This window comes from Caretta caretta, chromosome 17, assembly GCF_965140235.1.
Source record: "Caretta caretta isolate rCarCar2 chromosome 17, rCarCar1.hap1, whole genome shotgun sequence".
Lineage (NCBI taxonomy): Eukaryota > Metazoa > Chordata > Testudines > Cheloniidae > Caretta > Caretta caretta.
Genome location: NC_134222.1, coordinates 9,845,461 through 9,858,058, shown reverse-complemented (window position 1 = coordinate 9,858,058; position 12,598 = coordinate 9,845,461). Strand labels below are relative to the sequence as shown.

General features: G+C 42.3%; 1 protein-coding gene across 3 annotated transcripts in view; it reads right to left on the bottom strand.

Annotated features, from left to right (window-relative positions):
* Positions 1-1,208: 1,208 nt before the first annotated feature.
* Positions 1,209-12,598, bottom strand: part of KSR1 (kinase suppressor of ras 1) — a 115,714-nt gene continuing 104,324 nt past the window's right edge. For all 3 annotated transcript variants that reach the window (XM_048823671.2, XM_075120850.1, XM_048823670.2), the window contains one exon: positions 1,209-7,498. In XM_048823671.2, the coding sequence (XP_048679628.1) occupies positions 7,420-7,498 (79 nt within the window). In that variant the 3' untranslated portion in view covers positions 1,209-7,419. The remainder of the gene's footprint in view (positions 7,499-12,598) is intronic.

The following is a 12,598-nucleotide window of genomic DNA, read 5'->3' as shown; positions in this document are numbered from 1 at the left end:
TAATGTCACCAACAGAGAATTTTAATAAGAAGTGGGTTCAAGCTGCAGAGTTTAGAGCTAGATTTGGATCTCGAACATATCATTGTTCCGATACAGCCTGTTTGGTACAGTAGCGAGGCTGAGAAACCTGTGGCTGAACATAACCTCGGGCAGTTTTAGCACATCCCTCTTCTGCTGGAATAGAGGAGATCACTGGGTGAGGCGATCAGCTGAGAATCAGCATGGGGGGCACTGATTGCAATGCAGCTGCATTGGCCCCCTAGCCCATGGTATGGAGACCACAATTTCCAATTCCTGATTTTTTAGCCTCACCCTTTTCCACTTCAAAGTTAGTTATTCGCCTCCCTCTTTTCATGACTGGAGTATCCCAGACCACAGGCCATTTCTCCTGGAGGGTAGATGATCAGGAACACCAACGTACAAAAGAGTTTGACCATATGCCTTCAATTGCCAATGAAGAGGCCCACTCCTGAGGGCATCACTTAACTCTTCAGGGTTAGAGGCTTGGTATAGCTCCAGGGACTTCAGTAGAGCTACTCAGACATCCTCACTGCAGATTTGGCCTCCAAGTCATTACTCCTCCGCAAACCTGTCTTCCAGGCTACCCCCTTGTCACATTCAAATCCCTATTTTTTTTAACAACACTTTTGCTTTCTGATTCATGAAAAGTGAGATTCTGGGGAGAGGATATGACATAAAAGAAAGCGAATAAACCTGTCAGGCTGGTATGTAGCTGCTGAGCAGCCATGTGAAATTACTGTCACCCTTGTGCTTTCTCTTTTCTGCCAGCCACCCTTCGTGTAATTCTTTTTATGTTTACAATGCCAGAAGTGCTGCATTTAATGGTTAGTATGTATACTATAATGTAGGGGAGACAGGCTGGGTTTTATTTCTAATGACCACGGACTTGGTGTGTGACACTGGGCATGTCACTTCACCCCATTGTTTCTCTTCTCTGTTGTGTCTATTTAGAGTCTGAGCCTTCTAGGAGGAGAACTGTCTTTTACTATGGGTGTGTACAGCATCTGGCATAAGGAATTCCTGGGTTCTCTAGGCACTCCTGTACTAAAATAATGTATTTGTAAAATACTCAGATCTTTCAGCACCAAAGGTGCTATATGAAGTGTAAAATATTCAGTCAGTTTGGAAATCTGCTTATATCGTAAATCAACCATAAGTCTAACAAAAACACCCCACAATTCCATGACTTTTGTTTTATCCAGAGCAGAGATTTATTCACAGAAAAGAATCCTAAATATCCAGAATTTCATTAGCGTAGAGTGCAATTTTTTTTTTTTTTTTTTTGCCATTTGCATAAACTAACCCTTTGTTAATACTAACAATTTTAATTAAATTAATAACAATTCTGGAAGACAAACTCAGTTGATAGAAAATATAAAAAAAATTTACTGTACAAAGTTTACATCACATTTGAAAAGAAAATGTCAATTTTCACCATATTACAGACTCCATTTACATACACTACGGAAGTCGTGGCTATTGTAGCAGTCTTGTACAGCAAGCTTCACATTTACAAGGCTAAAACGATACAGGCTTACAGTGCTGGTCATTCCCTTACGTAACATCACCACAAGAAGAAATAGTACAAACGATCATAAAACAATGCAGCATAAAGACCCAGTTCAGTTAGCAACACGTGTTAAGGAATAAATGGGCCTGGTGCTTTTCACACCATTTCACATCAGTTGAGTTACTTCCCATTTTCACCAGCAATCAGACCCAAAGACACCATTCACAGCCCAGGCTCTTGTAAGCTCTTCTTTAAAATAAAAAAACAATGTTAGATCCAAGATATTAGACCGTTAAGAGAACAAGTGCAGGATTCTAATACCTTAACTCCCATCAGACTAGGTCTTCAACTAGCGTAAATCAGCGTCACACACGCCTGCTGAAGATCAGGACCACCGAGCAGTTCTCAACATAGCATAGGCACAGTAAAGTGCCACTCGATGTGGGTAAGGGTATCAGAATCTGTCCCTAACCTGTGTTGGGATATAAAGAGCCCTATATATTGGGACTATTGTGCCATTCCCATTGAAATGTGTCTGGGAGTTCTACGTAAAAAGGGATGGGCAACATAGCCCTGTGTTTCTGTGAATAATATTTCTAAAATGTGCAAATAACTTTTGGGTAGTGGATCTCAAACTGTACTAGACAGAGAACTGGCTAGTCAGATGGTGCTGGCTCTCCGAGCTGATAATTTTATTAAAGGACAGTTAAGAATGCAGCACTTTCCCATTACTTTTGCATGTTGCCACAGGAAGGCTAGCTGCTAATGAATGGGAGGGAGAATGGTTAACACAACTATAAGAAGTCAGTGGTCTATGATATGGGAAATAGGAGGGGATGAGCATTGAAGACCATCACCTTACCAAGATGTGCCTCAAAGGTTTGGGACCACCAGCTGTAGGGTCCTGTTTTACCCACACAACTTGCAGAAACTAATTGCTATGAGTACATCAAGGCTGTTTCCAGTGCCACATATTCAAACCAGAGTCAAGTTCTTCAGTTACATGAAGGACTAATAATTCAGAACTCAAGGACTAAAAGTATACAATGGAACAATTTTGAATCACAAGATCTTTACTTAGCCAAAAAACACTTTCTGAAGCTAATGGAGGTTTTATCTAATAAGTCTTAACATCTGTTTTTAGAGACACGCTGAAGACTAATTTCCCCCTTCATTTAGGCACATATTGTGCCATCAATATTTAAGCAAAATCTTCTAATGAAACTGAATTCTGCTTATTACTGATGGCACAATTCAGTCTTCAGCTTTGGAGAGACGAGCAAATATTAGTATTTTTTTCATTAGCAAAACCATATGGTGTATATAGCTTGCTACAAATACAGTTACACTCAAGGGGTTTTATTCATTTAATTAAATAAAGCTACGGTGGGATCAGTAACTACCACACAAACCAGCTTTACATTCGACACACACATTATAAACATTTGAACACAGTATTTGTTAGAGACTGAGCATGTGTTGACTTAGCATCTACTTGTTATGACATTGTCTGGAACATGGAAGTTAGGAATCCTTTCTTCCATCTTGTTCGCTCTGTGAAAAAATTGGGGGCCAGATTTTCATAAGTGGCCTCTAGAAGCATGGCTGTGTTTTTGCATGTCCTAAAGAAATCAGCTGCGACCCCCACCCCTGAATTTGAAAACATGAACTAAAATTTCAAAGCACTTCCCCGGCCCCATTTTGTCTGCATGCCGTAATGTGCATGGGGATGGGGGAAATGTCTGAAATAGAACTGCCACAAGTATTTGTTTTAATTTAAGTGTCTAATCCTAGCCCCACTGAAGTCACTAGCAAACCACCTGTACTTCAGTGGGACTAGGATTTTTCCCCAAGGGATTGTATTTCCCTTAAGTGCCAACACCAGACAGTTTTATAGCAGAAGTCATGGACCAGTACCAGCAGCTCTCTCCCAGTTTGCTGTGCCTGGAATGTGCATGTGATATCACACCTGCTATATATATATAAAATGGGATGGAGGGGAGCGCCTGATTGGACAAAACCATTGTATCTGCATCTATCTGCTACACCATCCAGCAAAACAAGACCTTTATTTTAGCTAAAGCATTTGCCCACTTGCTTAGTGTTACCTGGGAGCACAGGTATTTTATGTATACACCTAAAACGCACAGTGCCAGTCTCTTTTCCTACACTTGGCATTCTTTCCACCCAGTGCATCTCTACCCCTAGAGTTCCTCTGCTTCCACTGCCCCTTTCTGAAAGGCTGGGCACCTTCTCATTATTTTTAGCAACAAAATATTTAAATCTAAATCTGATGCCCAAGGCAAATGATGAAGCATCTTACCATATTAACTCAGAAAAGCGGTCTGCTGTAATAACGTTAGACAGAAATTTTAAAAGGCAAGAGTACAATAGAAAAGGGAATTACTGATATTAAAAATTAAGGTCCAGAGCCTTCAAACTGATGTACTGTTTGCAGACCCTTGCACTCCACTCATGGCTTCAGGGGGGCTCCCCACAGCCTGAAGGGTCCAGACTAACATCTGTTTGCAGGATCTGGCCTGAAGATTTAATTCTGGCAGAGACAGCACAGAGAAGCCTCCTGGAAAACCTTCAGCCAGAAATGGGATCATAGGCCCAGATTGTGCCAGGTATTTCAGCACTTATCACCCATTGAAGCCAATAGGAATTAGGCACCTAAATACCTGGGAGGATCTTGGCCATAGTTCCCATTCTGGGAGGCTGGAAGATGCATGGGCCTGGTCTTCACAAAGCGAGGTAGTAGATGTGCATTACTTATCTAGAGGTAAAAACCTAGAGAAGACAACACAATTTGCAGTTTTTAGCAGGTGGAGTTAAAAAACAGTCTAACTTGACCTGATAGCTTGTGGAAAAAAAACAACTAACTGCCTGCTATTCACTAGGATTTTACCTCAGGATCAGAACATACCTTTTCTCGGCTGCTCTACAAGCCCTCTGTTTCCCCACCTATAAAATGAGAACAGATCTTACTCATCTTTGTGCTTTGAGATCTGCACTACGTAAAAACACAGTCTTATTAGGAGGCATGGAGAGGCAGCCCAGGGGGCCTGGCTTACAAGGTTTCTATGCACGTGACTCCCAATTTGGCAATGGCACCTGCGCACAGCCCCTTGAACAGGGGGGCAGCCCAGAGTATTGTACATGCAAGGCTGCCTAAAGCCAGCATACAGCTGCACATTAACGTAGCTTTTGTAGCTCATATGCCTGTGCATTTGGGTGGGATGATTCCACTAGTCACTTGCACTAACCAGAACGTGGCCCCTTCGTTTCTATGCAAAAAGTGCCGAGTTTTTAACCTCAAAAATCAACCTTTAACACACAAGACAAAACATGAGACATGGCTCAAGTCAGATGGCCCAAGATGGGACTTCCTTCCTCACTGTAAGATCCCTGTCAGCCTTAGTTTTTACACCAAACATAAATGCTTCAGGCCTGATTTCTTTTCAGAATAAAAGCAGGACAATCAAGTCCTGCATCCCAGCATAGTCACTGGTGATGAATAAGGCAAGGCAGCTAAAATTTTCCTTGCAACTTTTGCACAATAAGCTTACAGTTTCAAAAGTGAAATGAAGCTTTTAAAGAGTTCTTTTGCCACCTCCACTGGAAAGAAGTTTCACGCTAAAAAGTGATACTATGTGGTTAGCGGCTGGAAAGAGCGATGGGGGGAGGCGTTTCCAGAACTCAGTGCTGTGTCAGCAGAAATCGTTCTAGTTTGGGGACAGGTTTCAGAGGGGTAGCTGTGTAAATTTGTATCAAGCAAAAACGACGAGGAATCCTTGTGGCACCTTAGAGACTAACACATTTATTGGGCATAAGCTTTTGTGGGCTAAAACCCACTTCATCAGATGCATGGAGTGAAAAATACAGGAGGCAGGTATATCTATTCACCCCTTCTTGTTAACTTTTGGGAATAGGCCACTTCTACCTTGATTGAATTGGCCTCGTTAGCACTGTCCCCCCACTTGGTAAGGCAACTCCCATCTTTTCATGGGCTGTAATATATATACCTGTCTACTGTATTGGCGGGGGGGACGACCTCAAGTTCTGGTTTGATCTAGAGAGTAGTACAAGGACACATCTAAAATAATCTCTCCTGTTTGTGTGCATGTCACTCTCTTTCGTTCTTATGCGGAGGATTTAGTAAGGAGGATGAACTAAACAGGCTGTTCAGAAGTCTCACTTGGGCAAAGCAGCGTAACTGAACTCTGCAGGAAGAGCACACCAGGAAACGAAGCGTTCTGTTCACCCTGAGACACGAGGCATCCTGGGCCTGATTTTCAGAGGTAGCTCCCAGGGAAGTCAACAGGCTCCGCAGGGGCTCAGCCACTTTGAAAATCAGGCCATCTACGGTTACTGCTTATTTGCCTAACCTAGGAGGGTCCTTTGAAGACAGTTTCTCTTTTCCACTAAAAGCCATGTTGTTTTGCATTGTTAAAACGTCAGTGGTGCCAATAAAGGGCCAAAGCCAATTAAAACCATAACCCAGTTTCTGTACTGGAGAAACACTAAGTCTGGGCGGGGAGTTAGGGGGAATCATTATTTGATCTTTTTGGGATCTCACTGTAGGAAGTAGGTAATTTTTTTAAACTGAATCCACTCCAATGAGATATATATATATAGCCATGTGTATTCCCACCACCAGCACAGTTTTAGTAAATAGTACAAATCCAGCTCTCATTTCCTTTACACTCATTTTACAGCTGTGTAACTCCACGGACACCACTGTAAGCGAGCGCAGAAGCTGGTCCTGAATGTGGACTATATGGTCTCAAATGCAGCTGGCATGGACAGGATCCTAGCACCCATTATTCAATTATTGTGGAACCTGCTTACAGTGAAACTCCATTTACAATAGAGAAGAATTTAAGTCCCAAATAAGTAGTGCTGCAATATGCAGGTGGCAAGTCTGATTACCATGAATCTGTAAAAGTTAAAGATGAGATTAAACAAACCCTTAAAAGGATTAAGGTGCCCAGTTCTCACTGAAAGCCAATGAGATTATGATGCTCCCGCTCCCCTCAGGGTTTTTTTTTGTTTGTTTGTTTGTTTTAAATCCCACCCTCTGCTATTCTATGAATAAATGAACCATGCTAGAAAAGGGTTCCACTCTAATCAATAGTCAAGACAAAAGGCCAGGATTCTGATCTCAGTGTAAATCTGGACTCTGAGTTAACATCACTGTGGAGGTATTCCAGATTTGCACCAGTGTAACTGAGATCAGAACCAGCCCAAGCTTGGACAAAGTTTCCAGAGAAGATCAGTAATCAAGAGTTTATTAGTTTGCCCAAACCATGACACAATACATGCATTTCCTTTCAACATAATAAAAATCTAAAGTTCTTTTAGGAGTTTCCTTATGGAGACACAATGGGGCCATAACTCCATTCCTTCTCACTTGAACTGGCTGCATTAGTGATTTAAATCTAGCGGTTCTCGGACACATGTGCAACCTCTATTAGCTTCAGTGGAAACTGTGCATGATTTGCAGTGCAGAAATTAGCCCTTAGTTACTCCACAGATACAACAAAGAACTGGGGGAGCAGTTCTTTTCAGTGCCATTTGAATGTTTGCACTTAAAGAAAAAAATCTTAAATCACCTTTATTATTATTATCATCATCAGTTAAAAAAATATAGTTCACATAGAGAAACATATGACGTAAACATTTTTTTAAATAATTGCTGGTGTTTAGGCAGAACTCAGACAACATACGACAGTTTGAACAACATACGACAGTTTGAACGGAGGGGTCATGTGGCTTTCAGGTAGGGCTGCACCAGTTTCATAGTTCGGAAGATCCCGTGAAGGTTTCTGATGTTTTGTGTAAGCAGGTAGACAACAATATCAACAAGATAATTACACACCATGCTATATCTTTTGATTACTTGATTCCAGGATTCCCAAGCCAAATCTTTCAAAACGGAGGACAACTTTGCTACTGTTAATGCTGAAAAGAGTGGGGAAGGGAGGGGAAAAAAGTTATGCATTTTCTTTTCCTTTTTGTTGTTGATTCATTGTACAAAAAGCCCTATAAACAGCCCTTATAAAGAGTCCTATAAAGGAAATAAAGTGTGTTAGGCTCTGCAGTACAGCACAATGCAAGGTCATCCAACAAAGAAATTTAAGTAAAGTGATCGGCAAATAAAATTAACTTTGTTAACAGGGCTTGATGCTGAAGTCCTTACTCCCAATGCTTTTCAGGATAGGTTGCCCCAAGCACAAATCTTTTCTGCTTCAAAGAGAAGTAAATTTCAGAAGGGGGGAAAAAACAAAAACAAAAAAAACAAACACACAAGGTGGGGAATTTTCAAAGGCCCAAAATGTGTGCTGGAAGCCCGACACCCACTGACTTTAAATGGGTGTTGGAACCCAGCTGTCCTTTGTGCTTTTGAAAATCTCCCTCTCCAATCTGGGCAGGGGAGAGATTCATTTTGGATCAAAGGTAAAAAACTAGATTCATTCTTAACTGGGGTAGGGAGAAAAGAAATAAAAAAGTCTGGGAAACCACTGTTAAGGTGGGAGGAGGAAAACTACTATTGAAAGGTCAATTTCTATCAAGGAAAAGGATCAATCTGACATGGTCATCCTTTTCTCTCTCTCCAGACTGTAATACGGGTTAGTGGAAAGAGACCTTCCTACATTTACTAAAGGTCCGTTAGCACTATCTTCAAAGATTCAATATACAAAAAGAATTCTCCTCAGATGACTTAAAGGCAGGTGCCACAAAGGAGTTAACTATTGAAGGGTACTTTCTTTTACTGTACAATATTGTACACAAGCACCTGGCTATCTGGAAATGTAATACCATGTATGTACAGAGACATTCATCTCCGGAAAACACACTCATTGGAGATAATTTGTCTTCACTGAAAATTAGTGCAAACTGATAGTGGCTCTTGCTTCATAGCCTGCCAAACTAAAACGTTTGTTAGAACTCAGGATCTGTAAGGGCTTGTCTACACGTGGCCGCCCAGGAAAGTTTATCTGAATTAACTAGAGGTGTGAATTTAAAGTTGATTTGTTAAACTGCTTAAACCCCCGTGTGGACACTCATTCAAAATTAAAGTAGCTTTAATTTAATTTAACCTTGAATGAGAGAGAGTGTCTACACAGGAGTTTAATGCACTTTAATCATTTTCACTGAAATCAATCAGTCACTGAATTCCTCTTTCCAATGGAAAAGTTAACTGACAAATTTATCCTGAGTGTCCCCATGTAGACAAAGCCCTAAAATTTAAAAAAAAAATTTAAAATATGCTGAGCTCAAGCCTGATTCAGCAAAGCTCTTAAACACCTGCTTAAATTGAAGTAGTGGAACTTAAAGCAAAGCCCTTTGCTGAATAGGCGCCCTAATTAGCAAAGCCCAAGTGACTGACAGAATTCAAGGAGTACTTGTGGCACCTTAGAGACTAACAAATTTATTTGAGCATAAGCTTACTCAAGCTACAGCTCACTGCATCCAATGAAGTGAGCTGTAGCTCACGTAAGCTTATGCTCAAATAAATTTGTTAGTTGCTAAGCTGCCACAAGTACTCCTTTTCTTTTTGCGAATACAGACTAACACGGCTGCTACTCTGAAACCTGATAGAACTCAAATGGCTGGATTGTCCCTGGGCCTGTGTGGGTGCGTAAAAGGGGACGGAGAAGCCACAAGTAATTTTAAAAAGTTACAACTAGTCCCAAAACCGAGGGCTGTTCTATACTACAAAGTTAGGTCGGCTTCCCTCTATCGCTCAAGGCTGTGAAACAACAGAATTCTTCCATCAACGTAGATCCTGCCTCTCAGAGAAGGTGGCTTTCCTACAGTGATGGAAGAACCCCTTCCATCACCGTAGCGTCTACACTACAGCATCAAAGCTGCAGCGGTACTGCAGAAGCGTTTCTAGCATAGATGCACCTTGAGAAAGGAAACCTACCTCCTCCCAGTTCTCTCCTCTGGAGAGCGAGGTGTTCACTGACTGATTTCAGTGGAAGTGAGGAACCTAAATACCCTTTGAGGACCTACGCCTCAGTCACTAAACTCCTCAACCAGGGCTTCCTGGACCTGAGAGGGGCCCGGCCCTTCGGAGCACATGCAGTGCCGGTGCCAGGTGAGTGTGCTGCCGGGGGGGGGGGGGGGGGGGGGGGCAGGAGAGAAAAGGGCGGCAGGTGAGAGGGGGACTGTGGAGTCCTCCTCTCTGGTCCCAGCCCCGCCTGCACCCCAAATACCTCATCCCCAGTCCTGCCCCACCCCAGAGCCTGCACCCCCAGCCAGAGCCCTCAACCCCCTGCACCCCAACCCTCTGCCCCAGCCCCAAGCCCCCTCCTGCAGTGTGAACCCCTCATCCCCAGCCCCCTTACCCCCAGCCAGAGCCCTCATCCTCCCACCCCACATTGTGCAATATAAGGAAACTGTTAAACACTTATATATTTTTTTAAATAATGTAAACCAGATTACAAGGCAGGTGTGAGGGGAAAGGGGGCAGGACTTGGACCCGTTCTGGGCACCACCAAAAATTACACAAACCTGTCACCCCATTCAGCATTACTTCCTAATGGTAATTTGTGCCTGTGAAACCATAACATTCAGGAGCTACACACCACAGCAATAACGATTTGAGGTGTAACCTAAGGACTCACAACTGCTTGAGTCCCATGCCACTCTTTGTTGGATGAGACTTGCAGAATGCACACAACCAAAAACATTTAGCAACTACAAAACAACCCGCAGCTATAGAATCCAAGCACAGAGTGCCATTTCTGTTGCTTATGCCTTGCTAGTAGTAGAAGTTAGACAGTAACGACAAGACCATTTCAAGGACGAAGTTACAGCCTGCCCTGTTGAAATGATTCAGAAGTGAACACAAATGGCCATGTTGTTAGTTGACAGCAATTTTTTCTTGAAGAGAAGCGTTGTTATTCAAGCTAACAGCCCACACCAAGAGAAAAGACAGGAGAGAGGAATTCGTAAAGTGTTGGTTATGTCCAAAGGTTAAAAAAATTGGTAGTTTTGTTTTTAAGTGAGAGATGATTGTCCAAGTTGCCAATTAGGATACAACACATGGAAGCATGCAAGGCAGACCCAGTTATTGCACCAGTAGCTACAACCTATAAAAGATAGGAAGAAAAAAAACAATAAGAGTTAGTCTGCAGTCACTGGAAGCAAGCTTTAGAGAATTATACATTATAAGGCTTATCCTAAAACAAATCAAGGGGTTAGTGGAGTGATTCTCAAAGTGCATGGTGATCCCAAATGATTTTCCAGAGAGGGTGTGAACCTCTGTTTCTCCATTGTGCCTCAGAATCACACAGCTTGCATTTAAAAATGAGAAAAGTCAGTCTCTAGCTGTTACGGTTATGAAAAAAATCTTCAAAACATGACCTGAATGTAACCAATCCAGTAATGTCTGCCTGAATTTGCAGAGAGCCTGAAACAATAGCTCTGAGTTGTGAACTGCCCCATTCATTTGGCGGGCACTAACTCAAATCCCAATGTTGATAATTAACACAGTTGACATTTACAATATTTCACTGTTAAAAGCATGCAAAAAAGGAGAGGAAGTATCAATTTATGAAGATCTACACAAACTACTCTGAGAGCCTGTCTACACAGGGAAATTGGCCATACTAGCTACTGCAGAATATGCTATTCCACACACTATTCCAGAATAAAAGTGATTTTATTCCAGATTTATTACTCCGCTTTGAAAGTGCACTAATCATTCCAGATAAAGTGACTTATTCCAGAAGTGTGCCCATATGGGGACCTATTCCAAAATAGCCACTGCAGAATAGCTTGCTCCACATAGTTGTTCCAGTCAATCTCCTCATGTAGGCAAGTCCTCAGTGACAGCTTCTTTTGGGGATGCCTTTGAGAACACATGGGATGGAGCCTACAGGGAGTCACTATTGGATTCATCTTCTTGATGGGAAGCTGACCTTCCAAAGTTTTGGGAAATGCTGAGTTCGCGAAAAGGTGCCAGACCATTCATAAAAATTCAGAGTGGCCACTTATCTAGCAGAAGTGTCCTTTATTGTGCAGAGAAACCAGACAAAGTCACTGAACAGAAACACTGGACATTTTAAGATATCCTCTGCACATTTCGTACAATACTGTGCTCTTCTGTACTGTAGTTATCTACAGCAAGGAAAGCAGACTCCTTTTGGACATGCCGCTGTGTCAAATTTGCTAGACAAACCTCATAGCCAATGTGCAGTCATGTCACCCAAATGGGTAAATGATTTAGATTCACAGAAAGAAGGATCAGTGTAAGTGAATACAAAGGGAGGGGAAATGTCACAATGGAGACTGGATGGCTCAGCAGGAACTTGGTAATGGGTTAGGGAGCCCTTCACCTCTACATAGCAGGTTAGAAGTGAGCCAAGGTTGGTTGTGGCTGAACTTTGACTTAATGGGCGATCCCAATCCCATCCCTAGTGGCAAGTGCCCAGTCACATTTGGAATTCAGTGAGGTCCTTCCTGGCCAGTCAAAATGGGGCTGGAGATTGAGCCACCCTATCAAACAGGGCTGAGGCACACTGAGGAACACTCCTGCTGCTGGTAGCTGGGGCTAAACAGAGGGCTTCCCTCTCCAAGGCTGTCAGTCCATCACCTTTCAAAAGGATTAAAAAAAATACCTCAAATGTGTAGAGGAAAGCTATTCAGATAAAGGATCTGATGGGAGCAGACATGTGGGTGCTTTTGAAAGCCCCATTAGGTATCCACATCTTTATGCACCTAAACACCTTTAAAAAATCCCTATGTGCAAAAAAGCTGTTGATGATATGATCTTAGCATCTTTCAGCTATGAAACAGAACCATCCATATTTAGATGTGCTTTATAAGGTAAGTGGGGATTTTCAGACAGTAGACAGTGTACAAGTCACATTCTATGTGTCGGTTAATTATATCTCAGGAGGTTAGACACACAGAGATAGATTCATCGCCACTGTAACTCCATCAGTGACTGACCTCATCCTGTAACTGCTCCGGGTGTGGAATTGCCACTGAATTCACTGGGAGTTCTATGCACAAAACAGGATCCAGCCCACCTTTTACTATCTAACT